This window comes from Carassius carassius, chromosome 32, assembly GCF_963082965.1.
Source record: "Carassius carassius chromosome 32, fCarCar2.1, whole genome shotgun sequence".
In the NCBI taxonomy this organism is placed as follows: Eukaryota; Metazoa; Chordata; class Actinopteri; order Cypriniformes; family Cyprinidae; genus Carassius; species Carassius carassius.
The window spans coordinates 34,680-59,404 of NC_081786.1; the positions used below are offsets into that span (position 1 = coordinate 34,680).

Here is a 24,725-nt window from a genome sequence, read left to right on the forward strand (position 1 = left end):
ATATACAGCTGAGTATCATCAGCATAACAGTGAAAGCTAACACCATGTTTCCTGATGATATCTCCCAAGGGTAACATATAAAGCGTGAAGAGTAGCGGCCCTAGTACTGAGCCTTGAGGTACTCCATACTGCACTTGTGATCGATAGGATACATCTTCATTCACTGCTACGAACTGATGGCGGTAATATAAGTATGATTTAAACCATGCTAATGCACTTCCACTGATGCCAACAAAGTGTTCAAGTCTATGCAAAAGAATGTTGTGGTCAATTGTGTCAAACGCAGCACTAAGATCCAATAAAACTAATAGAGAGATACACCCACGATCAGATGATAAGAGCAGATCATTTGTAACTCTAAGGAGAGCAGTCCCAGTACTATGATACGGTCTAAATCCTGACTGGAAATCCTCACAGATACCATTTTTCTCTATGAAGGAATATAATTGTGAGTATACCACCTTTTCTAGTATCTTGGACAGAAAAGGGAGATTCAAGATTGGTCTATAATTAACTAGTTCTTTGGGGTCAAGTTGTGTTTTTTTGATGAGAGGCTTAATAACAGCCAGTTTGAAGGTTTTGGGGACATATCCTAATGACAATGAGGAATTAATCATAGTCAGAAGAGGATCTATGACTTCTGGAAGCACCTCTTTTAGGAGCTTAGATGGTATAGGGTCTAACATACATGTTGTTGGTTTAGATGATTTAACAAGTTTATATAATTCTTCCTCTCCTATAGTAGAGAATGAGTGGAACTGTTCCTCAGGGGGTCTATAGTGCACTGTCTGATGTGATACTGTAGCTAGTTACTGTAGCTGTAGCTAATAGTTGCAATTTTATCTCTAATAGTATCGATTTTAGAAGTAAAGTAGTTTATAAAGTCATTACTGCTGTGGTGTTGGGAAATGTCAACAATTGTTGAGGCTTTATTTTTCGTTAATTTAGCCACTGTATTGAATAAATACCTGGGGTTATGTTTGTTTTCTTCTAAAAGAGAAGAAAAGTAATCGGATCTAGCAGTTTTTAATGCTTTTCTGTAGGATATGTTACTTTCCCGCCAAGCAATACGAAATACCTCTAGTTTTGTTTTCCTCCAGGTGCGCTCCATTTTTCGGGCTGCTCTCTTTAGGGTGCGAGTATGCTCATTATACCATGGTACCAAACTGTTTTCCTTAACCTTCCTTAAGCGTAAAGGAGCAACTGTATTTAAAGTGCTAGAAAAGAGAGAGTCCATAGTTTCTGTTACATCATCAAGTTGTTCTGAGGTTTTGGATATGCTAGGGAATTTGGATACATCAGGAAGACGTCTTTTGTGGTAGAAGTGATGGTTCTTCCATACTTGTAACAAGAAGTAGAATTTACAATTTTGGCTATATGAAGTTTGCACAGAACTAAATAATGATCTGAGATATCATCACTTGGCTGAATAATTTCAACACTATCAACATCAATTCCATGTGACAGTATTAAATCTAGAGTATGATTTCGACAATGAGTAGGTCCTGAAACGTGTTGTCTAACACCAATAGAGTTCAGAATGTCTATAAATGCTGATCCCAATGCATCTTTTTCATTATCAATATGGATATTAAAATCACTAACTATTAAAACTTTATCTGCAGCGAGAACTAACTTGGATATAAAATCACCAAACTCTTTAATAAAGTCTGTATGGTGCCCTGGTGGCCTGTATACAGTAGCCAGTACAAACATAACGGGGGATTTATCATTAACGTTTGTTTCTCTGGATAATGTTATATGAAGCACCATTAATTCAAACGAGTTATACTTAAAGCCTGCCCTCTGAGAAATCCTGAAAATGTTGTTATAAATTGAAGCAACACCTCGACCTTTGCCTTTTAGACGCGGCTCATGTTTATAACAGTGATCTTGGGGGGTGAACTCATTTAAAATAATGTAATCATCAGGTTTTAGCCAGGTTTCTGTCAAACAGAGTACATCTATATTATGATCAGTGATCATATTATTTACAAAAAGTGTTTTCGTAGAAAGGGATCTGATATTCAATAAGCCAAGCTTTATCATTTGTTTATCCACATTGCTTCTGTTTTTTATTTGTTGAACCTCAAATTGTTAATCTTAACTTGGTTTGGACATTTTTTGTATTTTCTAGTTCGGGGAACAGACACAGTCTCTATAGTGTGATATCTAGGTGAAAGAGTCTCTATGTGCTGAGAATTAGCTGACCTCTGTGACGTGAGGCAGCTAGCAGATGGTCAGTTTAGCCAGTCTGTTTGCTTCCTGACCTGGGCCCCAGTTAGTCAAGTATAAACACTAAGACTATTTGCCATATTTCTAGAGAGAAGAGTGGCGCCACCCCAGGAGGGATGAAGACCATCTCTTTTAAACAGGTCAGGTCTGCCCCAAAGGCTTGTCCAATTGTCTATGAAACCTATGTTATTCTGTGGGCACCACTTAGACATCCAGCCATTGAGTGATGACAATCTGCTATGCATCTCATCACCACGGTAAGCAGGGAGGGGACCAGAGCATATTACAGTGTCTGACATCGTGCTTGCAAGTTCACACACCTCTTTAATATTATTTTTAGTGATCTCCGACTGGCGAAGTCGAACATCATTAGCGCCGGCATGAATAACAATCTTACTGTATTTACGTTTAGCATTAGCCAGCACTTTTAAATTTGCCAAGATGTCAGGCGCTCTGGCTCCCGGTAAACATTTGACTATGGTGGCTGGTGTCTCTATATTCATGTTCCGTACAATAGAATCACCAATAACTAGAGCACTTTAATCAGGTTTCTCAGTGGGTGCATCACTGAGTGGGGAGAACCTGTTTAATGTTTTGATCGGAACAGAAGAGCGGTGTTTTGACCCACGACTACGCTGCCTCACCGTCACCCAGTTGCCCTGCTGCTGGGGCTCTGTTTCCGGAACCGAACAATGTACAGGAATCCCTGAGCTAGACGCATCCAAAGCCGTATCTAGAGCCCTGACATTCTTACTGTCCTCAATTAAAGTTTGGATGCGTGTCTCTAATTCTGAAATCTTCTCTGTCAGCCTAACTATTTCCCTGCATTTATCACATGTGAATCCCTCATCAGCGACAGAGATAGATAAACTGTACATGTGGCAAGAGGTGCAAATAACAATAGCAGGAGAAGCCATTACTCACCGTGCTTGATGAAATATTCTTACCGAGGTTGTTTGATGAACTTGTGAAAAACTGGAGCGAGAGAGAGGAGAGGAGAAAAGAAAAACAGTGATAGGTTCGAATGAAAACGCTAATGACAAGCTAACGAGTGCTAACGCTTTGCAGCTGTACTGCTCTCACGGATATAAAATAAAAGTGAACGATCAAAGTTAATCTGATAAGATTGATCGATAATATCAGGACAATGATATTATCAAAGTTTACAATGTATTATCAAAGAATCCAGAAAAAAAGATTATTTATTATAACACCGACAACATATAAAATAATTTTTATCAATTTAAACAGTGTTTTATGTAATTTCAAATGGTTTCCTGTCAAAGTCAAAGTCACCTTTATTTATATAGTGCTTTAAACAAAATACATTGCGTCAAAGCAACTGAACAACATTCATTAGGAAAACAGTGTCAATAATGCAAAATGATAGTTAAAGACAGTTCATCATTGAATTCAGTGATGTCATCTCTGTTCAGTTAAATAGTGTCTGTGCATTTATTTGCAATCAAGTCAACGATATCGCTGTAGATGAAGTGACCCCAACTAAGCAAGCCAGAGGCGACAGCGGCAAGGAACCGAAACTCCATCGGTGACAGAATGGAGAAAAAAACCTTGGGAGAAACCAGGCTCAGTTGGGGGCCAGTTCTCCTCTGACCAGACGAAACCAGTAGTTCAATTCCAGGCTGCAGCAAAGTCAGATTGTGCAGAAGAATCATCTGTTTCCTGTGGTCTTGTCCTGGTGCTCCTCTGAGACAGGTTTCCTGTAAAATGATACCAAACGTTTGTATGTTCACCACTGCATGTGGGTATGGGAAGCTTTTGAATTTGGGTAAGAAAAATGCCAGGCAGAAATCCCCAAAATAGCATTCGAGCAGAAGCGGTTAAAACACTTAATTTTAAAGGCGCAATATGTAATTTTTCTGCTTTAAAAATAGCAGATATCACTATATCTATGTTATATATATATTTTAGTTGTGTACTTACATTATCCCGACAGTTTCCACGAACTTTCAAATCCGGAGAAAATTATGGTTTAATTAGAAGACACGGCACGTTTCTTTATTTCCGTTTTGTTGCCCGTCTATGGCGTCATATAAACTTTGACCCCTCTAGTTTATCTAACTTCCTGCGGAACCGCCAAATACAAAGGTGAACAGAAGCAAAGACGAGACGAAGAAGAAAAAGTAGTAGCTAGCCTTGATCGAGACTATTATATTTTATATTGTTTATATTCGTATTTATACCTCAATCAATAACTTACTTATGGATCATGATTATGCTTTGCCTGCACGTTCTGTGAAGCGCAAATGTACGGGTGAAATAAGTGACCTGAGAAGGTTTTGGGACAAGAGAAGATACGAGACACGGGTAAATATTGGAGTTGCATTTCCAAGATAGAGAGAGCTTCGTGACAAGCTGAAACTACAGAGAGATGCTTGCATTCTAATAAACAGGTATGCATCCATTCAGCTAACTATATCTATCCGTAAAGTTTGTGATGTCTTGTGTAAAACGCAGACGGACTAGCTCTCATGTAGAGTATAATGTAAATCTACATGTGTTCTATATCTAGCTGGATAAAGTAGCTTCAAATGCAGTTCACTATCTTCGATATCATAGTATAAACGTAATTATAATTATTAACGAAAGGCAACAGTGTTTTTTTAACATATATTACTACTAGCTAGATGGAATATTGATTTGATAGGGGTCTGATAATTCATATATCTCTCTGTTCGAAAATACGTGATTGTCAAAATACTAAGGCCGGTGACACACTGGCTGCGTGGCGTCTCTGCTGCGTGCCAGAAGCGTGGCGGCTGCCTCGCGTTTTCTGTGTCTTTACACACCAGAACCGTGCCTGACGCGGCGCGGCGTGCTGCTGCTACTGTAGGTGACATAGAGGGAGACCGCTGACAGACCAGGCTCTTGTCTTCATGACAACAATATCTATACTTCATGTTGAACATAAATATAAAGCCTACTGATAAAGGACACAGTCAACAGTATTGACGGCAAAATAGACTATGTTTGACAGGTGCAATATTTGAAAATCGATAATTATTTATTTTTTAAATTACATTTATATCTGAATTTATGTCAACCTATAGACTTTCAAACATCAAAATGTCATGAATTAATATTTATTTGTGTACATAATTACATATAAACATATTTTCCTATTATATTTTGCCTGGAAACGCTTCCAACACGCTTGCGTGTCGCGTGAAAAATAGGCGTCGGTTCTATTTCTAGCATGCAGGAGCCGCGCGACTCACGCAGGCAGTCTGCAAGCTCTAACCTATTAACATGGGAGCCGAATTAAAAACTGACACGCCATGCAGCTGAGACGCTTGCGCCACGCATCCAGTGTGTCACCGGCCTCAGTTAAAATGAGTGAGGAATGTGGGGAGCGACAGAGCGCGAGTTCCAATGAACAACAACTCCCATGAGCCTACGCTCTTTCCCGACGTCATCAAAGTACGTCTTATGTTATTATTTTGATTGAGTGACCCCTGGTGGCCAAAAATCCCATACTGTACGTTGAAGTAATGGATAAAATATGAAAAATAGCAAGACATACATAAATTTAAAGGCAGGGTAGGTAAAAAAAAAAAATGTATAAAAAACGTTTTTTCCAAATTTGTTTAAACTTTATTTATATATCAATACATAATTAAAATGTAAGTACTCTGAAAAAGAAAGTATAACAATCGAGTGACTGTAGACCTCTCACGACTGTTTTAAAGACAGCTCATTATTTCCATTCACTCCACCCCCTCCCTTCTGGGCTCCTTCCAAAGCCTCTACTACGGCTTGCTAAGAAATGTTATGTTAGCTATATTACGCAGCTACGTGTGCTAATGACACATGCTTCATGAAAAAATATGTATGATCAAAATACAAAAAGAAAGATTTACCTGTCCAGCAGAAATAAAGCCATCAAGGAGTCACTTTTCAGCCCCTTGAGTTCCCTCAGTTCTCGCCATCGCTGGAAAGCCACGCTGATATTAACTCGCGTTTTATTTCTTTGTTTATCCAAAGACTTTTTGTTCATTGCCTTTTCTTGTACTGTTACTGTCTTCCTTTTTTTGCCTGGTTTGCCTTCACTAACTGCATAGGCTGGTACTGTGAATTTTGCTTGCTGTTTCTCTGCCATTGTTTTGGTTTTCCTAGGATCCGTGCCTGTTGAATTCCACAAATCAAACGTGCACACGCAAGTGGGCAGGTCATGTGTGGCAAAAGGGTGGTTGCCATGGTTGCGAGAGAGTGACAGTCACCTAAGCCAATCCTATGTTTCGTCCCGAAATGGAAATAATGAGCTGTGTTTAATACAGATTAAACGGTCTAGAGTCACTCGATTTTTATACTCTTTTTATCAGAGTACTTACATTTTAATTATGCATTGATATATAAAGAAAGTTTAAACAAATTTGGAAGAAAGTTGTTTATACATGTATTACCTACCCTGCCTTTAAGGACAGGTCCTGAAACTTACATACACTTAAAACACCACTGCTGCTTTTAAATTTTTTTATTCTTTTAAAAAACAATTCATTCATATCTTATACCAGAAACAACACAAATGTTTAGGAGATATTTTGTCTTCTCAGAACACAGGATTTGCTGTCTTCAGATTCCCAGCATGTCTTCAGTCACCTGACATCCCAACAGAGCGTTCCCATCACACACACACTGAGACAGGCCATTCGCTGAAACACACACACCTACAATCTCAAATCACTGTAAAATAACATGAAAAGCACTAACTCGCAGAACATGTGGTGTGAAATAATTTGACAGCTGAATATAGTCTCACGTTTCTGTGAGCGGATCCATGATGCCGCCTTCATGGCCACAAACTGCCACTCAACCTGCTGATCTGATTTAAACGCATATAACCAGATGAGAGCGAGGACAGTGGCCCACACTGACCCATCCACCTGAAACACAAGAACACATCAAACACACGCACTGGACCAATCATCAGCCTGTCTGAGGAGATGACATCATATGTCCCACCTGTGCTGCTTTCTGATTGGTCACCTGGTCCTCTGTCTTCCCAAACACAGCAGCCAATGAGGCGTTGAGCTCCCAGCATCCCGCGGCTTTCTGAAGAGAGATCAGCTGGAGCAAAGGGTCCTTCTGGGGCTCAGCTTCTGCTGAAATACACAGATCAATCAGACAGAAGTCATCTGGACACCTATAGCGGCATTATTTCTGATATGTTTATAATTAAAGCAGATAAATATATGTTGTTGAGGGTAATTAATAGAAGGCATAAATGCTTTAAATTGAAAAAAAAAATGGAATGGGAAAAATGAATTAAGGTATTAATAAAAGCAGCTCAGTTACTAATACATAATGTGGTGATGTACGGTGTGTGTAGATCAGTCCTGAGCCCGAAGAGCCCCATATCAAATCATCCTGTCTGATTAGGGCATTGTGTCTGATTTCTTTAACTTACCCTCATATGAGACAGAATCACATTCAATCCCCATGCTGTTCGATTCTATGTAACATGCTAAAAAAAACAATCATTCGTTCATGAAAAGCAAATTGATTGATATAAACATTCAAAAAAGAACAAGAAAAGCTCAGTCAAGTGGTTGTATACTTTGCTTAAACATTGGAGAATCAAATGCCATCCGGGAAGCTATTGCTGAGAAAACAGAGAGAAAACCCAGGGCTGTTAATGGCATGTGCTAAAAACAATCATTCAATGAGTGACAAAATAAAAGTCAATTAGATGAAGAAAAAAAATAAAAACATAACACAAGATCAGTGAGGTGAGATTTCTCTTACGCATTGGAGAATTAAGTGTCTTATGGGGAGACATTCTGGCTGCGAAAACAGAGAGAAAATCCTGGGCTGTTAAAAGCATATGCTAAAAATAATCAATCAGTGAAGTGCTGATGTGTGTGTACTTCTCTTACGACTTGCACAACGTTTCATCATTCTGGGAGCCATTCCTACTGAGAAAACAGAGAAAAGCAGATACTGTACAAGAATAAAAACATGTCTGACAGAATCACAAACAAAAAACAATCACACCAAACCAACTTTTCACAAATCTCAAGTCGTCCAAAAATTTTAAAGTTGGTTGATTGACAATTATTAATTTAATTTAACTATATGTATTGGTATTGAAACTACCTATTTTTTTGTTTTTATTTTACCTGGTTTAACTACAACAGCAATATTTGTGTCATGACCCACATTAAATTTTGGTTATACAGACACTTATGAAAACCTCAATATCTGAAATTCTGTGCTATAACATAAAATTGTGCTTTAAAGATCAGTTTCGTCCCAAGGAGCTCCGACCATCCTGAGCTGAGATACTGAGGTTAATGTAAACATCTGCATAACCAAAACATGCTTTTTTAAATAACTGTACATAATGGTAATCTCTCAACAAACAAATGTGGAAAGTTAGAAATAGTCAAACATCCTTCAGTGGGCCACTTGAGATGGACTGAACCTTGAACACAATGAATATTGGAGGATATTTCTTACCGCACATTTTAATACGGGGAGCACCAAACGCAGACATCATATCTAGTAAAAGAATTCAATGTCACATGATGATGATGTGAAAACACCAAATTATTATGCACGTCTACCTACTGTGTGACAGGAAAACTGACTTTGTCCAATCCTCACCCTGGAGCCCCAGTGTCCTGCAGACTTTAGTTCCAGCATGCTCCACTTCACTTTCCTGAAGTTTCTAGTCATCCTGAAGACCTCGTTCAGCAGGTCCAGATGTGTTTAATTAGGACTGGAACTAAACTCTGCAGGACAGTGACTCTCCAGGATCAGGACTGTTCTAGATCAGTGAATGCACGCACACACACACACACACACACACACACACACACAGAACGTACGTGCTACTGGCACTCTCCTCTGCAGCAGCGGTCCTTTCACTGTCTGTTTGCTGTCTTTATTAACACCGATGAAGGCTGTATGAGCACTGCTCACTCCGGCCTGAACGCTGAGCTCCACAATCCTTCTCCTGATGTTCTCTGCGTCTGCTCCTCCAGCTCGTTCCTCCAGCTCCAGAGAGCGGATCACAGACCGGGCCGCCAGCCAGTGGATCGTCAGTCTACAACAAACACAAACCTATTAGAGACGTGGCCCGGAGGCTAGTGAGCGTCTGATAAGGTGACACTTTTGGATGATTTCATCCCACATTTTTTTTTTGTATTGATTCATGTAAAATCTGTAATTGTCCTATTAAAGCCATAAAAAGCAATACAATGAATAGCAATAAAACTGTCTTGGAGAAATATACTGTTGGCCAGTGTGCATTTGTTTAGCTTGGGACGGCCATGTTCAAAAAACAATTACATCCTTTTTACAGGATGACAGCTAAATTTCATAAAAACAAAAGCATATAATTTATAATTTTGTAGAAATCCAAACCCTCTGAGGCTCAAGAGCACCGTCCTATTCATGAGCGAACGGATTCTGTCCAATGAGACGGATGAAACCTGTATGTGACAGCGTGCAAGAATGATAGTGTGTGTGTGTGTGTGTGTGTGTGTGTTACCCTGTGTCCTCCGCTGGTTTAAGAGTGAACTCAAGCTGGTTAGTCACCGGTTGATCTTTCAGCCTATATTTCAGAGTTACAGATCCTTCAGTCTGTCCTGAACTCTACGATGAGGAAGAAAAAGAAGGTAACACTTTTGATGTTTAAGGACTTTACAGGGCTCTTCAACTATTTAGATTAAATATGTGATTGCATGTATCATTTATTTTTTTAAATAAATGCAATGGTACCGGATGTGACAAAATCAATCAGACATCTCAGCCAAAGAGTGTGTGGGCAGAGCCTCCTTCAAATTCACTGCTGTCTCTAGGCTGAGTTTTTTTTTTTTTTTTCATATGACGTCCAGTTCCGTATTTTTCGGACTATAAGTCGCACTGGACTATAAGTCGCATTTATCCAAAACCAAGAGAAAACATTACTGTCTCCAGCCACGAGAGGGCGCTCTATGCTGCTCAGTGTAGGAAACAGTAGCACTGAGCAGCATAGAGCGCCCTCTGGTGGCTGTAGACAGTAATGTTTTCTCTTGGAAAACATTACTCTAAGAAAAAAAGTGCGACTTATAGTCCGGAAAATACGGTATATTGGTTCTTGTTCTATTTATATTTTTTAAAATCTTGATCATAAATTTAAATTAAACCCTTTTAACATCCTAAATCCCACAATCAGTACCTCAGATGATCATCCCACCAGGATTCAATGGGATGTTTTTCTGATTTTTGTAGCTGAAAAAGACTAAATTTTTTGTGGTGGCTTTTCTCAATTTGAGGCAAAAAAAAATGTAGTTTTTTTTTTGTGTCATTTTGCAGTGAAAAAATACCACAGACAACATTCTTAATTCAACATTTGCAACATGAGCATAAGCATAGTTTTTACAAATATTTATGTTATTATTTCATAATTCAAGTCACATGAATGTAGTTGTTTAAAATTAAAATCTGTGGTTTATTTATAAAGACATGTGCGATCGCTGATTTCAGAGAAATCGGTGTTCATGTTTCCTGACCAGAGCAACCTCGGCTTGACCTTTGGACATTCACCGCCGGCTCTGATGACTCTGTAGTGGATAAACATGATGAGGTATAATTTATATTTCCTCTTATTGTAAATTCTAACTGACGTCATCAAGTACGCTGATGTTTGCAGAATCACCGGGCTTGTGTCCACCCGTCCGCAGGCGTTACGCTCTCGAGTCAAACTTGTGAAGTCTGAACTACCAAAACACAAGTCTGAAATTGGCGTACTTGATATTGAGAAATGGCCCTGGACGGGGAGGAGCAGTCGTGCGGTCCTACGTCACCAGACTATTTATTTGCCTCATCTTCATGGACCACAATGGAAAAACGTTCCTGGGACTAACTGTCCTAGGTAATTTTGGTGGAAAAGTGGCTTAAGTTAGTTTTTTATAATATAACAGAAAGAAATGCAAATGTAACAGTTGCCTACCTTTGAAAAATAGGAATTTACAAAGCAAACAAATGGATCAAATATATTAAAGTACAAAAGAATGCAACTTTAAATAGGACTTCTATTAGAAGGACTGTTTTTTTGTTGATAATCACTATAATTTCAAACAGACTTCCTTTCTTTTCCGTGACAAGCGTGTCAGAATCAGAAAGTAGTTCAGCCTGCTGTGTTAACAGCAGTAAAACTGGAAACGCCTGTACTCCTGCTGTAACATGAGCGCCACCTACTGTCAGAGAGTGTCAGGCTGATCGCCCATTTTTGCAGGAAATCTGCCATTTAGAAAAATCCAAATATTGTGGAGCTTGTTTGATTTTGATTTAAATTCTGCGATTGCAGAATCATGACTGATTATTGCCAGTGGATATTAATTTTGTATTTTCTTCTTTCAGCTGCAATGTCACAAATAAATAGAAACAGTTTCAGAAACAGAATCTCCCGACGCTTATGTATCGCTGTCACAGTTGGTTAGAACAAAACTTTGATTTACATGGAAAATATGTCATTTATTTAGGGCTGTTTTAGTTGATTAATAAGCTAATTTTACTTCTGCCTAGTGTTTTTGGAGTCGTTGCTGAATCTGCAGAACAGTGATGCACTTCAGAGAGAAATCCACCTTTCATACGGATTACATAATCAGTTGAACCCTTGGTTTAAACAAAAGATTGACGCTGGTCTCTAAAAGCCTTTTAGATAAAACCATTCAAAGCTTTCACCTGTCCTTTAATCTGAGCGTAGATGAGCGCCCTCTGACCCTGGAACAGAGTATTGATGGATGGAGACAGCATGTCCACCATCACACCCTCGGGAACGGTCCAGTCCACAGAGATATTATCCACGGCCGGCTGGAGAGCAAACCTGAGCGACTGCATCACCTGACGGAGGAGAGAGGCTGGTACATACACACCCTAAATATCTTATGCTGACTCTGTCCAGTCAGTTGCCACAGTAGGTCTTACTTTGGGCTGCATGCGGTCAGTGCCTGTGATGAACTGAGCGTGACCAGAACCTTCTCTGGCCATTCCTGTGATGAGAGCCGTACTCGCACCCTCACCGATCCCGAAGGAGAAACACCTGCAAACACAAGAGCAGCTCCAGTGCTGAGCGCCTGACATGAGATCAGTAAATGAGGAGGACTGAGACGAGTGAACGCACCTGTGAGAGTAAACGTGACTCTTCACCAGATCCAGCACCTCCTTAGTGTTCCACACCTCTCCATCGGTGAACATGAACAGCTGAGAGAGAGGAAGAGAGAGGAGTAAATGATCTCTGTTTGTTTTCCTGAAGGAATCTGTGAGAGTGTGGCTGTGCTGTACCTGTCGAGGGTGATCTGGGTAACAGGGCTGACTGTAGATGTGTTTAAGCGGCTGTAGGATCTCTGTGCCGCCCATGTCTGCGCTCATGCTCTTCACTCTCTTCAGAGCCTCTTCCATCGTGTCCTCGCTGTACACAACACTCTGACTGCAACGACACACACCACAGTCTCTCACAAAACCACAGCTAACCCACACAAAGTCACTTCTGAAGATTAATTAACATTAGTTACTGACGGAAAGAAGGACTCGAAGTGAGATCCGAATCCGTAGATGTTGAAGTAGCATCCCATGGGCAAACTCTTCAGCAGCAGCAGCAGCGTGTCCTGGAGACACACATGTGCAGATGAGCACGCAACTCAATACACTCAGATTAATGCATCATGTCTGAAATCCTACATCTTACTCTTGCACTTTCGATGCGCATCTGTGCGTCATTCCCATGATGCATCTTGCAGTCCATACTGCCTGACCTGTCAACCACAAAAATGAACTCGCCCCGAGACGCCAGTGATGACATCACATCTGCAGGGAACTCTGGGTACAGACTGATCATGAGCGCTGGGTCGCCCATCAGAGAACCTGCAACAGAGAGACGTGTTAAACTCGATCCTGCAGAGCCAATCGAAGCTTCCTGAACAACTCATGAAGCCCTGCGTCCCAACTCACACACCACCCGCCCTAAACATCACAGATCCGTGCACAACCTTCTAGAATAAAAACAGATATATTTTGCTGTAACATTCAGCATTCTTTGATCAAACAGTAAGATATGAACACCAAAGGTCAAATGATTGCCTTTATGAAGAACATTATGAGTATACTTACACCAAACAGAACTCGGAGGCAAACAAAAGCATCATATCTTGTATGTTTTACTAAGATTTGCACAGGACGTTCAGAGTTGTACCTGACTCAGCCACGGACGCTCCTGCCTCCACGACAGCAGAGGGATGATGGGAATTCTCATAATACAGAAACAGCTCCACATCCTTATCGAACCGGTGACCAGGACTCAGATTGACCTACACACACACACACACACACACAGAGAGTGAGAAACACTCTTGCTCTCTCTCTCTCTCTCTCACTCTCTCTCTCTCTCTCTCTCACACACACACACACACACAGAGTGAGAAACATACACTCTTTCACACACACACACACACACACACACACACACACAGAGTGAGAAACATACACTCTTTCACACACACACACACACACACACACACAGACAGAGTGAGAAACATACACTCTTTCACACACACACACACACACACACACACACACACAGAGTGAGAAACATACACTCTTTCACACACACACACAAACACACACAGTACCTTGGCGTGAGTGTGCTGCGCATCGAGGAACTCCAGAGGATCCAGAGGGCAGCTGGACTCGAGTTTGGAGATACGGTCTGAAGATCTCACTTCAACACTCAGAGACAGAGTGTAAGGAATAACTGATGCTGAGGAAACTTCTGGAACACCAGCCGCTGAAACTGAGAGAACCACAGACAAACAGAAACACTTTATAACACAGTATCAATCTAGAGGCTTTATTCCTGACCGGAAGTGACCTGTGCATCAGGCAGATTTAAGAGTTTACTGATTGGTTGAGAACTGCTGCTCCCACTTGTGATAAAAAGCACTTTCGACTGCGGATCATAAAACCTGTGAACTACAGATAAAAATGCATTACATTTCTACAGTTCTACTATGATCAAGCATCTCTCGCAGTGCAGATGATTCCACACACTCTGCCAACACCGCTCTAACGATCAAAAGCTAGGAATAATTAAGATTTTGTGTTTTTGTGCAAACTGTGATGGTTTTTTTCAGGATTACTTGTTTAATTGAAAGCTCAAAATATTTTTTTTCCTAAAATAGAAATAATTTTTAACATCAAATGTATTTGCCGTCACTTTTGATCAATTTAATCCATCCTTCATGAATAAAAGTTTTTTTTAAATCTTCTGAATGTGAACAAAATGTTTTTGACACTGATGATAATAATAATAAGAAATGTTTCTCGAGCAGCAAAGCAGCATATTAGAGAATACTTCTGTATCTAAGCTACAGATGTGGATTATGATCTTGAGGTCGTCACTATCATCTCAAGATCAGGTAAGGGTTACCTGCAGGTGTGTATCGTGGGTTGAGTACAGCCGGAAGACAGAAGCGCAGCGCGTCATCGGCCTGGACACTGAGCTCGATGATGTAGACGATGGTGATGGAGGCCTTCTGACCCGGAGACAAACAGCCCACACTCAGTTTGAACACATCTGAACTCTCCTCGCTCTCTTCCAGCAGAAACGCCTGCTGGCCCGAGCTCACAGCATCATCATACTGATCCCGCGCCTGTGAGAGACAAACTCATCCGTATCCACAAACTCAAAGACACAATCAGACAGCACTAGAGAAAGATGCAGGACTCACACTCTGTCTGTCCTGCACCTCGGCCACAATCTCCTGCTCTCCAATCCTGGCGCTGAAGTGACAGACCGCGGCGTCGGCGGGCAGCGGGAAGACGAACACGGCCTCCAGCGGACGCTCCTCCTCGTTCACATACTGCAGACAGGAGCTGACGGAGGCCACGTGATCCCGAACCTGCAGCTCCACCGAGATGCTCTTCAGAGGAACTGAGAGACAAACAGAAGACAATGACTTCTGAGAGACAGACACCATATGAAATATAAACTGTTAAAGCTTTGATGAAAAGAAAGAAGAGATGTTCATACCTGGTTTGTTTTTTTCAGACACGAGACCACAGCAGTTCACCATGATGATGCTCTGAGACAACAAATCAGCTCTTACTGCACATTATATTTCATAACGTGTCTATTTGGACATAATCTGTCATGACTACACAATCTGCTCAGAAATAAACAGCTGCTGTATAACACATAATAATGAGATCATCAGAGAAATATATCTTAAAGGTATTTTACCACTACCTTTTAAGATCACTTCCTTCTTCCTAGAATATATTCATCTAACTTTTGAATAGTCTACAGTGGAAGTTTTCCGTTCTGAAGAAAGAAGCGGCTGTATCCTTCATGTGCTTCATTCACCCTAATCATAATGAACCTGTTTTGTGTCTGTGCTGCTGTATTTGTCGTTTTTAGAAATTACCTGCATCTGTATTCTTTCATTTGCTCATTGTTAGAAGATCAGAAGAACTTTCCACTTCAATCGACGATGATTTTATGGATGATTGTGCTCTTGAGATAATTTGCCCGGTTCTGCATATTGTTCACGTTCTGTTTCTTCTTCTTGCCATAGTTTGAGTTTGTAGTCATAACCGTAAAGACTGTAATTCTTAAAACACCAAACCATTGGTGACGTTCCTGCTAAACGGGTTTCCATCATTTTTCATTTCTCAATGTTTAACAAGCCACATATTTTCACCCTTGGCTCGTGAAAAAATTTAACAACTTACACTACACTGATTTATACTTAAAACCAGTGCTCGGATTGTGCGGATACACTCGTTTTTTGGGTCAGCATATAAAAACGTTGTTCTGGGTTTTTTTAGCTAGTTTACTTGTTTTTTTAGAGATGCATAGGCGTAATTTGCGGGTGGGACAAGTGGGACACGTCCCTACCTCTTTTTTTAAGTAATTGAAAAATATCTTGCGTAAAGTATGTATTAAAGGGAAAACAAGATCAACAAATCATTCTTCGTAATCTAATTAAGGTGATAAAAACAAAAAACATGTGTATGGAGTCAATATAATGCCGCATATATATAAAAAAAAGAGTAAAGTTTTGCAAAAGAAAATAAGACCTTTAAATAATGTAAATTATAGTTTACAAAGTGAATTGCATAATTTTACATTAAAACCAGCAGTAATTTTGAACTAATGTAAACAAAGACCGCTTCTGTGTGCTGGCACCCTCCCACAAGTTAAGAGATTAAAAAAAAAAACAGTTAATTCACATGCAGTTAACCAAATGAAACAATACACATTTTAAATGCTACAAAAGCATGCACATTGAGAGAAATAAACAGCAGATGTTAACAACTTCTTTAACTTGAGCAAATGCTGCTAATATACATATAGCTTTGTTAATCAAGTTAATAAAACAAAAACATGCATGTTTTAATGCTAGAGATTAAAAGGAACGATCCACTCCCAAGCCTCTGCCCATGATGGTGCCTGGATCAGTGAGCTGCGTCTCAGGCCGATGATGTCACTTCTGATGTACACGCCCCCATCCCTTGACTCCACCCCCAAATCAAAACCGTGCCACAAAGTGAGACATGCAGAAATGTGAAGCGCAAAGGGAAAACGGTATCGCAAGCTCAAACTTGACTGAAACACGAAATAAAAGCAGCATTGCAAATAAATTTATAGGTATAACCATGGAAAATATGTATAGTAAAATCATTGCTTTAACATGTTTTCATATATATTTTGCAATTGTTTATTTTTGTTTGCAAAAATCACATTTCATTTTCTCAATACTTTCATTTTCGTTTGCAAAACTTTATTCTTTTGAATATATATGCAGCATTATATTGACTCCATACATTTGACTCCTTACGTATGCATATCTCGTGCAGTGAAATAACGATGTGATTTGCAGCTGTTGCACTTTTCGTAATGTCATTATTATTCATATAAAAAATAATAACCTGTTTTGGTTATAGTTACTATTAATTGCAGGTCTCCAGACTGCGACTGACTAAATTCGTCTGAGCTGCGCAGCGCTTCTAATGTGGAGTCTGGTTTATACTCGTCGCGTCAGCACGAGCACGAAGATGCTCTCAGCAAAAATAACGTGAATATTGATACTTTCACGCTGAAGTAAAGTAAAAGACCAAGAAGGTGAACATGTTGGTATTCCCGTGGCGGAAAAAAACATGCAAGCACTATCACTGGCACCAAGTTTAGTTTTACTACTTCTTTTTGTTTTGTTTTCATTTTGTAAAGCATATCTTCGCTGTTTCCCTTAGGTTAGTTATGGAGGCTTTTTTGATTCCTCAGTGTTTGCTAAAACACTAGGGATATGCCGGTATCAAATTTTCCTGTTGCGGTTAAATAGATAATGCTTTTATCATGGTATACGGTATTATCATGGTATTGAAATTTTGTTTTAAAAAGTGGTCATAATACAGTATAATAGGTTAAATAACTTTTTTTTCTTATAACAAAAATAACTAAACATTTAAAACAATAAAGCAATACAGAAAAATATATAAAAGTTAAATGTTTTACACATTAAAGTGCAAAAGAACTATAAAAACCAATAGGTATCAAAAGACCTCATTAGTTAACCTTAGTTAATGCATTAACATTCAAGGCAAGGCAAGTTTATTTATATAGCACATTTCGAACACAATGGTAATTCAAAAAGAAAGTAAAAAAAAAAAAAGTCATGAAAAATAATAAAACAATAATAAAACAAGCAATTTAAGAACTTGAAAATGAAAATGATTTTAAAAATTGACAAAATGAATTTAAGACAGTTTAAAAATAGAAAATGATTTTACATAAAATACAGTGCAATACATAAAATATAGTGTAATCAGTTCGGACATCGCATAGTGCTCATTCAATAAATGCACAGCTAAACAATGAGCAATAGCTACATTTGCTATAGAAGTTATTAATCTTTGTTAAAAAAATCTTAAAAGTCTTAGTTCATGTTAGCTCATTAAATAACACAGTTGCAACTTTCAATTTTAACAATGTGTTATTAAATATTGGAATACCTAAGATTAATGAATGTTCAGAATAAAATTTTTTCATTGGCAGGTTTATGTTAACTAATGAAGCCATAATGTGAAGTGTGAATGAACAATAAAAGATCAAAACACTTTCAAACAATATCTAGGGCTAGGACAAAAAAATGAATGTTTGAAGATATATAGCCTGTTAAGTCTAAATATTTCAGTAGATGGCACTGTAATAAACACCATAGGGGGAACACAAATCTGAATGGTTATTTAAGATTATTTTTGTTTACAGGGTAAGGGCTGCATTTAGCGCCATCTGCTGTCAGAGAGTGAATGTGCTTTCATTCAGCGTCTCTCACGTGTTCCTCCATGTGCTTCTCATGCGCGCTTGTTCACATCAGAGCGCATGCGCTCTTTCAAGCAGCACACAGCGATGTTGTGCATTTTAATAATATTCTTCAAATGCATTCCAAATTCTGAATAATTTGTAATGTATATTTATTCACGGTATTTAGAAGTGCCCATGATAACAATATCGTGCATATTAATCACCGCAATATATCGCATTACCGAATACCAGCACAAGTCTAAAACATTCTGTAATTTATTAGTCATTAGACTAAATAGCATAATACAGCATGTAGGCCTTCGCCATGCCTCATCTTATTAGTAGGGATATATCACATTCGAATATTTGACCTCACAAAAAATGAATATTCGAATATTCGTTTATTTAAATTAACTTTAATGAGACAGACGTTATTTTTCAGCAACATATTGTTTCCGTCATTTTTGAACAAGCTTACACCCAATAAGCTTGAACATTACACATCGTGTTTTGTAGCTGAAAACCTTTAACAATCCGTGCAAAAATACACATTAAAAGCAAAAAAAAAAAAAGTGAACAAAGATAAAACGTAAATAAAGCAGCCTGCAGCAATTAGGCTATTGTACAGAATGTATAGCCTACATTTAACTTTGAAACTTTTAAACTGTCAGCAAATCTTTTTTTTCTTTTTTTCTATTGTTTTACATGTTCTTGTTAAGAAACACGGGCATGTAATCATGATCGTGGGAAAGTTGGCTCCTTAGTTTGTTAACAATAAGGCCGGCCGCGGAGAAAACGCGCTCTGACGGCACAGACGTTGGCGGGACTCACAAATAACGGTGTGCTAAGCGAATAAGTTTTGCGAAGCGCTTCGTGTTTTTGTTTCACCACTGAATGGGATCCTCATCTGGTGGAATACATGGCTCCAGCAAGAACTGTTCCCACTCGTCTCGACTGGACTCTCTGTAATCATCGCTGAAGAACTGGCTCAGCCTTTTCCGACCAGAGGATTGCCTCCTCTTCATCGTTGGTGACAGCGGCTGCATCCGCACCACTCGCATCAAGGAAAATGTTCTGATAATGTTCAAAAAAAAAAAATTTCTTACTTCTCTCATGTTTTCATCGAGAAACCTGAGATGTTTGTGCCGAGGGTCTAGGGCAGAACCGAGAAGAGGAGTTTTCACTGCATTCTCCAAGTGAGCGGTGTTTATTCTCCACGGCATATTTGAAGTACTGTAGAAGACCGCAGTTCTTATTCATTCATTAATTTTTTGCTTGCATACATCTTCACATATGCCGTGGAGAATCACAGAGAGTGAACGAATTAGGTTTTATTGTGGATTTTTTTTTTTTTTGATATTACCATATCATACCAACTTTATTTGTTAAGCACTTTACAACAACCAAAGTTGACCAAAGTGCTGTAAAGAAAAAATAAACATATAATTACCACACAATAAAAGCAAAGTAACAAATTAAATCAAGTAAATAAAGTCGACATCTTACTAGGTGTCAAAAGCCAAAGAGAAAAGATGGGTTTTAAGAAGGGTTTTAAAAACAGATAAAGAAGAGACTTGCTTAACATGCAAAGGCAGATCATTCCATAGTTTAGGGGCAGACACAGCAAAGGCACGGTCCCCTCTGAGCTTACGCTTAGTTTTAGGCACAGTCAGGAGCAGCTGATCATCTGATCTGAGAGAGCGGACGGGTTTATAAGAGTGTAGAAGCTCAGAGAGGTATGGCGGAGCAAGACCATTTAGTGATTTAAAAGCAAATAACAGAATTTTAAAATGGATCCTAAATTGAATAGGCAGCCAGTGTAATGAAGCTAAAATAGGGGAAATGTGCTCATGTTTACGTGTGCCCGTTAAAAGACGTGCTGCTGCATTTTGTATCATCTGGAGACGGGTGATGGAGGACCCACTAACCCCCACATATAGTGAATTAGAGTAGTCCAGCCGTGTAGTTACAAAGGCGTGGATAACAGTTTCAAAATGTTGTGTTGACAGAATTGGCTTTATTTTGGCCAGCTGCCTCAAATGAGAGGAGCTTGATTTGACAACAGCTTTGATCTAACTGTTAAATTTAAACTCAGGGTCCACTTTAACTACTAGGTTTGTGATACTGGATTTAATGTAGGGTGCCACTGCCAAAGAGCCCAGATCTACAGGAGGGGTCCCAGTGGTGCCTCCAAAAACAATCACTTGTTTTTTTTATCATTAAAATTTAAAAAGTTCAGAGCCATCCAGGCATTTATGTCATCGAGACAATTGAGTAGTTGTCCAACAGAGTTATCATTTTTCTTTTTAAGAGGTACATACATCTGACTGTCATCTGCATAACAGTGGAATGAAATGACTTACTTTCTAAGTATGGAACCAAGTGGAAGCAAATACAGAGAGAAAAGTAGAGGGCTGAGGACTGAGCCCTGTGGGACCCCACACAAGAGAGGAGCAGAGGAGGATACAGAGTCACCTAAGATAACACAAAAAGTTCGATCCGCTAAGTATGACCTTTATTATTATATTTTACAACTGTCCCCATGTTTTCAGTAAGTCCTGTCACATTAATATAAAACTCAACACAAAATGTGTGAAATGCACCTTTAAAAGATATGACTCAAAAGGAAGTGACATAATTTTACCAAGATGAAGCTGAAAGATCAAGGGTGAGTTCTGTTATTGCATTGTATGATTTTAAGCTTATTTTAGTATGAGTTTTTTGAAGAGCATGAGCTAAAGTATCAGGCCCTGTCAAGGTAAACCCATCGAGAGCATCCTGTCGAGCTGCATCACTGTGTGGTATGGCACCTGCAAGGCTTCCTGCCGAAAGACTCTGCAACGCATAGTGAGAGCAGCTGAGAAGATCATTGGTGTCTCTCTCCCCTCCCTCAAGCACATTTATGAGACTAGTCTCACCTGTAAAGCCCTCTGCATCACAGGTGATCTCACCCACCTGTCACACAGCTTACTTCAGTCTGCTCAGTTAAATAAAATAACTGCTCTAGAGCCTTTTGTCACTTTAAACAGACTGAATAAGTGTTTTTGCACTACAATCTTTTTATCTGCACTGTTTGTTCACTTCACTGGTTTGCACTCTATCTGCCATGTGCCTTGCGCTGCTTTATTTAACTTTATACAATAAGGGCATGTAAAAAATATATATATATATATATATATTTTAGATTTGATCTAGATTTTTAGCCTCTATTGTTAATGTTATCTGTATGCACCGGGGTCTGAGAGTAATGCAATTTTAATTCTCTGTATGTACTGTACATGTGGAAACTTACAATAAAGCAGACTTGCCTTGACTTGACTTATGCTAGCAGGCGGAGTAATGGTAGTAATGGCCAACCGTCAGGCCCCATCACATTCCTGTGTGTCCTGTGACACTGCCTTACAAATGAATGGAATTGTTGTTTATTGCATATAATATGTATTTAATGCATGCCATAGTAAAACGTTATTTAAATAAATAGACATTACACTGTAAATCTGAAGCTTTTTATACTAATCGACAATTTGTTTTTATTTTACATCTACAGCGATATCGTTGACTTGATTGCAAATAAATGCACAGACACTATTTAACTGAACAGAGATGACATCACTGAATCCAATGATGAACTGCCTTTAACTATCATTTTTGCATTATTGACACTGTTTTCCTAATGAATGTTGTTCAGTTGCTTTGACGCAATGTATTTTGTTTAAAGCGCTATATAAATAAAGGTGACTTGACTTGACTTTGACTTTTATCCCTCTTTTACCAAGGCCTATGTAGCACTGCATATTACAATATATATTGTATTACAATACATTAAGAGTTTATTTGCAAAAACAGATAACTCCATTTTTAATTCTCTGAAATTCTCTGATGTTTTTTCATTGTGCATTCCAATTAATTTCAATCAAACTTTAGCTGGATTATTTTGATTAGGTAAAAAATAACTAATAATTACAGCAAACTAACAATAAAATACAAAAACACTGCATAAAAATATGATTTTTGAACATTTCAAAAACAGAGTTATCCGTTTCTGCAATTAAACTCTTAATATATAGATGTAATTGTCATCTATATAAGCTTTATGTAATGAAGACTGTAATTATTCCAATTCATACAGATAACATGGTATTATCTACATTATAACCTAGGAAATGACATGCTATTTCTGTTATTACCATGTCATTTCCTAAGTAATAATGCAGATATTACCATTGTATTGCCCTGTTATTACTCAGCCGTATTATGTGGTACCACAGTTACTTTATTTTTTGCTGTTCAGTTAAATGTCTATACATTCGCTGTATCATAGTAAAATATACTTTATATATTATGAAGTTATATGTATATTTATTACACCCGCGTATGCGTAGCACAACACAGGGTTAGTTTTCACATCCGAGTGTGTCACTCAAGTTGGCAATTGTTACTGTTAAATTAATTTTAACATAGTACTTGTACCATTACAAATTTTTTTCACTCCTGAACTTTACCATAGTCTTATATTACATTAACATTAAAATTATAATAATAATTTAAAATAGGAATTCTTATCAAAACTTAAAGAACACAAAACACAACTTTCTGCATCAATGAAATCCATAAAGTCAGTCCTGTCACATAGGACATTATATTATAAATATGCAATATTTGAGGAAATATTGATGAATTAATCTGTGTAACTGTGTAGATGAAGGTTGGGGTGTATTATCCACTACTGTGTTATATATACTATGTCTCCTATATACGAGTGCCTGGAGGGTACTCTGTGTCCTACAGATGACCGAAAAGTTGCTTATATTCCTTATAGAAATTACAAAACCATGTTAGATACAATCAGGGACATGTGACCAATAATAAAATTCTATCTGTATCAAAGAAATTAATTAGGATTACAACCATTACAATTGGTCTGTGACAGGGCCTGACATTTTAGGAATGAAATGCGTATAAAAATGCATTTATTTCAATCATAAAAACACGCTGAGATGGCACGATGTGTGTTACATATAGATCGACATGTCATCCATATGACTCAATGTTCAGATTTAACAATTAGATATTTTTTTACAAGTGGAAAAGTACGTTTCTGGTAGAATGTCCCTATACATTAAAGTGCGCTGCAGTGTGCGTGACGTCACTTTAATTGGTATATGATGTCACACCTGTCCGTGTGTGAAGACGTTGCGCAAATCAGTGAATAAATGTTCCTAAGTGAGATAAACTTCAACAGATTCCCTGCTCAGGGAGTAGAGAGCAATGAACACTTTGTAGGGAACATGTCGATGTAAACACAGTCCATGCACGGATCTGCTGATCTGAATCAGGTGTTAAAGAGAGAAATGCCAAACATGCGGAGCTGGGAGCGCGAGGACTGGTAAAAACAAACACCTTTCTCGTGCGACCAACTGAGATTCAGTCGCAGAAGTTCAGTGATCTGTCCCCCCTCAGCTACTGTACATATACTGATGTATATTTGAAAGGCGAAAATTACGTTTATCCAACTCTAAACCCAGTCCCAAAGTAAACCAGGTTAAGTAAAAAACACTAGCATATCAAGTTGCTCCGTGTCCCCACAGCTTTTCAAAGCAAAGAAACCGAAAGCGATTCTTTTCGACGATCTTATTTGCTCTTTTACAAAGTGAAAATGAACACAAAAGACGACTTACTGCCTTTAAAAACTCGGTGATTCAGCGACTCAGTAAATCAGATGAAGATGACTTTCTGAAGGATGTCGAGGAGGAGACTGAAGAAGAGATGTGTAGAGTCCAGAAACTGAAGGAAACGCTGCAGTATTTAAAGGTGTGGCTCATGAATATTAAGTAGGATATGACGTTCTCTGGACCGCCCACAGCACGTGATAACCTTTAAACTCGCTTTACATGACACTTATCCATGAGATGTGATTGCATTTTAAACAGTTGCCCCATCGCTAGTATTCCTGTTTTTATGAGGATAACAGCATTGTTTTGGTCATCAATATATCTGATAAGGTTTCGTGTGACCTTTTGTCCTGAACAACAGAAAAACAAGCACTTTACAATACAATGAGATATTCACCTGTACTGTCAGTGTAATAATAATATAATTTTAGACTGTAACCCTCCCTAATGTTAATATATCTGTAAAATGTAATAACTATCAGGCAGGTTCCACTTGTTTTGATTATTAA

At 38.6% G+C, this 24,725-nt stretch overlaps 1 protein-coding gene across 4 annotated transcripts; it reads right to left on the reverse strand.

The window, feature by feature from the left end:
* Positions 1–6,726: 6,726 nt before the first annotated feature.
* Positions 6,727–24,381, reverse strand: LOC132112318 (von Willebrand factor A domain-containing protein 5A-like). 4 transcript variants are annotated; one of them, XM_059519756.1, is made up of 19 exons: positions 24,223–24,381; positions 15,272–15,323; positions 14,970–15,172; positions 14,669–14,891; positions 13,872–14,032; positions 13,436–13,550; positions 12,932–13,107; positions 12,763–12,851; positions 12,529–12,673; positions 12,368–12,447; positions 12,172–12,286; positions 11,929–12,087; positions 9,752–9,855; positions 9,048–9,304; positions 8,133–8,171; positions 7,664–7,720; positions 7,219–7,355; positions 7,016–7,139; positions 6,727–6,908 (listed from the first exon to the last, which is right to left on the reverse strand). In XM_059519756.1, exons 2-19 carry the CDS (start codon positions 15,312–15,314, stop codon positions 6,829–6,831), a joined length of 2,307 nt encoding a protein of 768 aa, XP_059375739.1. In that variant the 5' UTR covers positions 15,315–15,323; positions 24,223–24,381; the 3' UTR covers positions 6,727–6,828. The 4 variants fall into 4 exon arrangements, with proteins under 4 accessions (XP_059375739.1, XP_059375738.1, XP_059375741.1 ...); XM_059519755.1 differs by having other exon boundaries at positions 7,219–7,358; XM_059519758.1 differs by lacking the exon at positions 7,664–7,720.
* Positions 24,382–24,725: the final 344 nt, after the last annotated feature.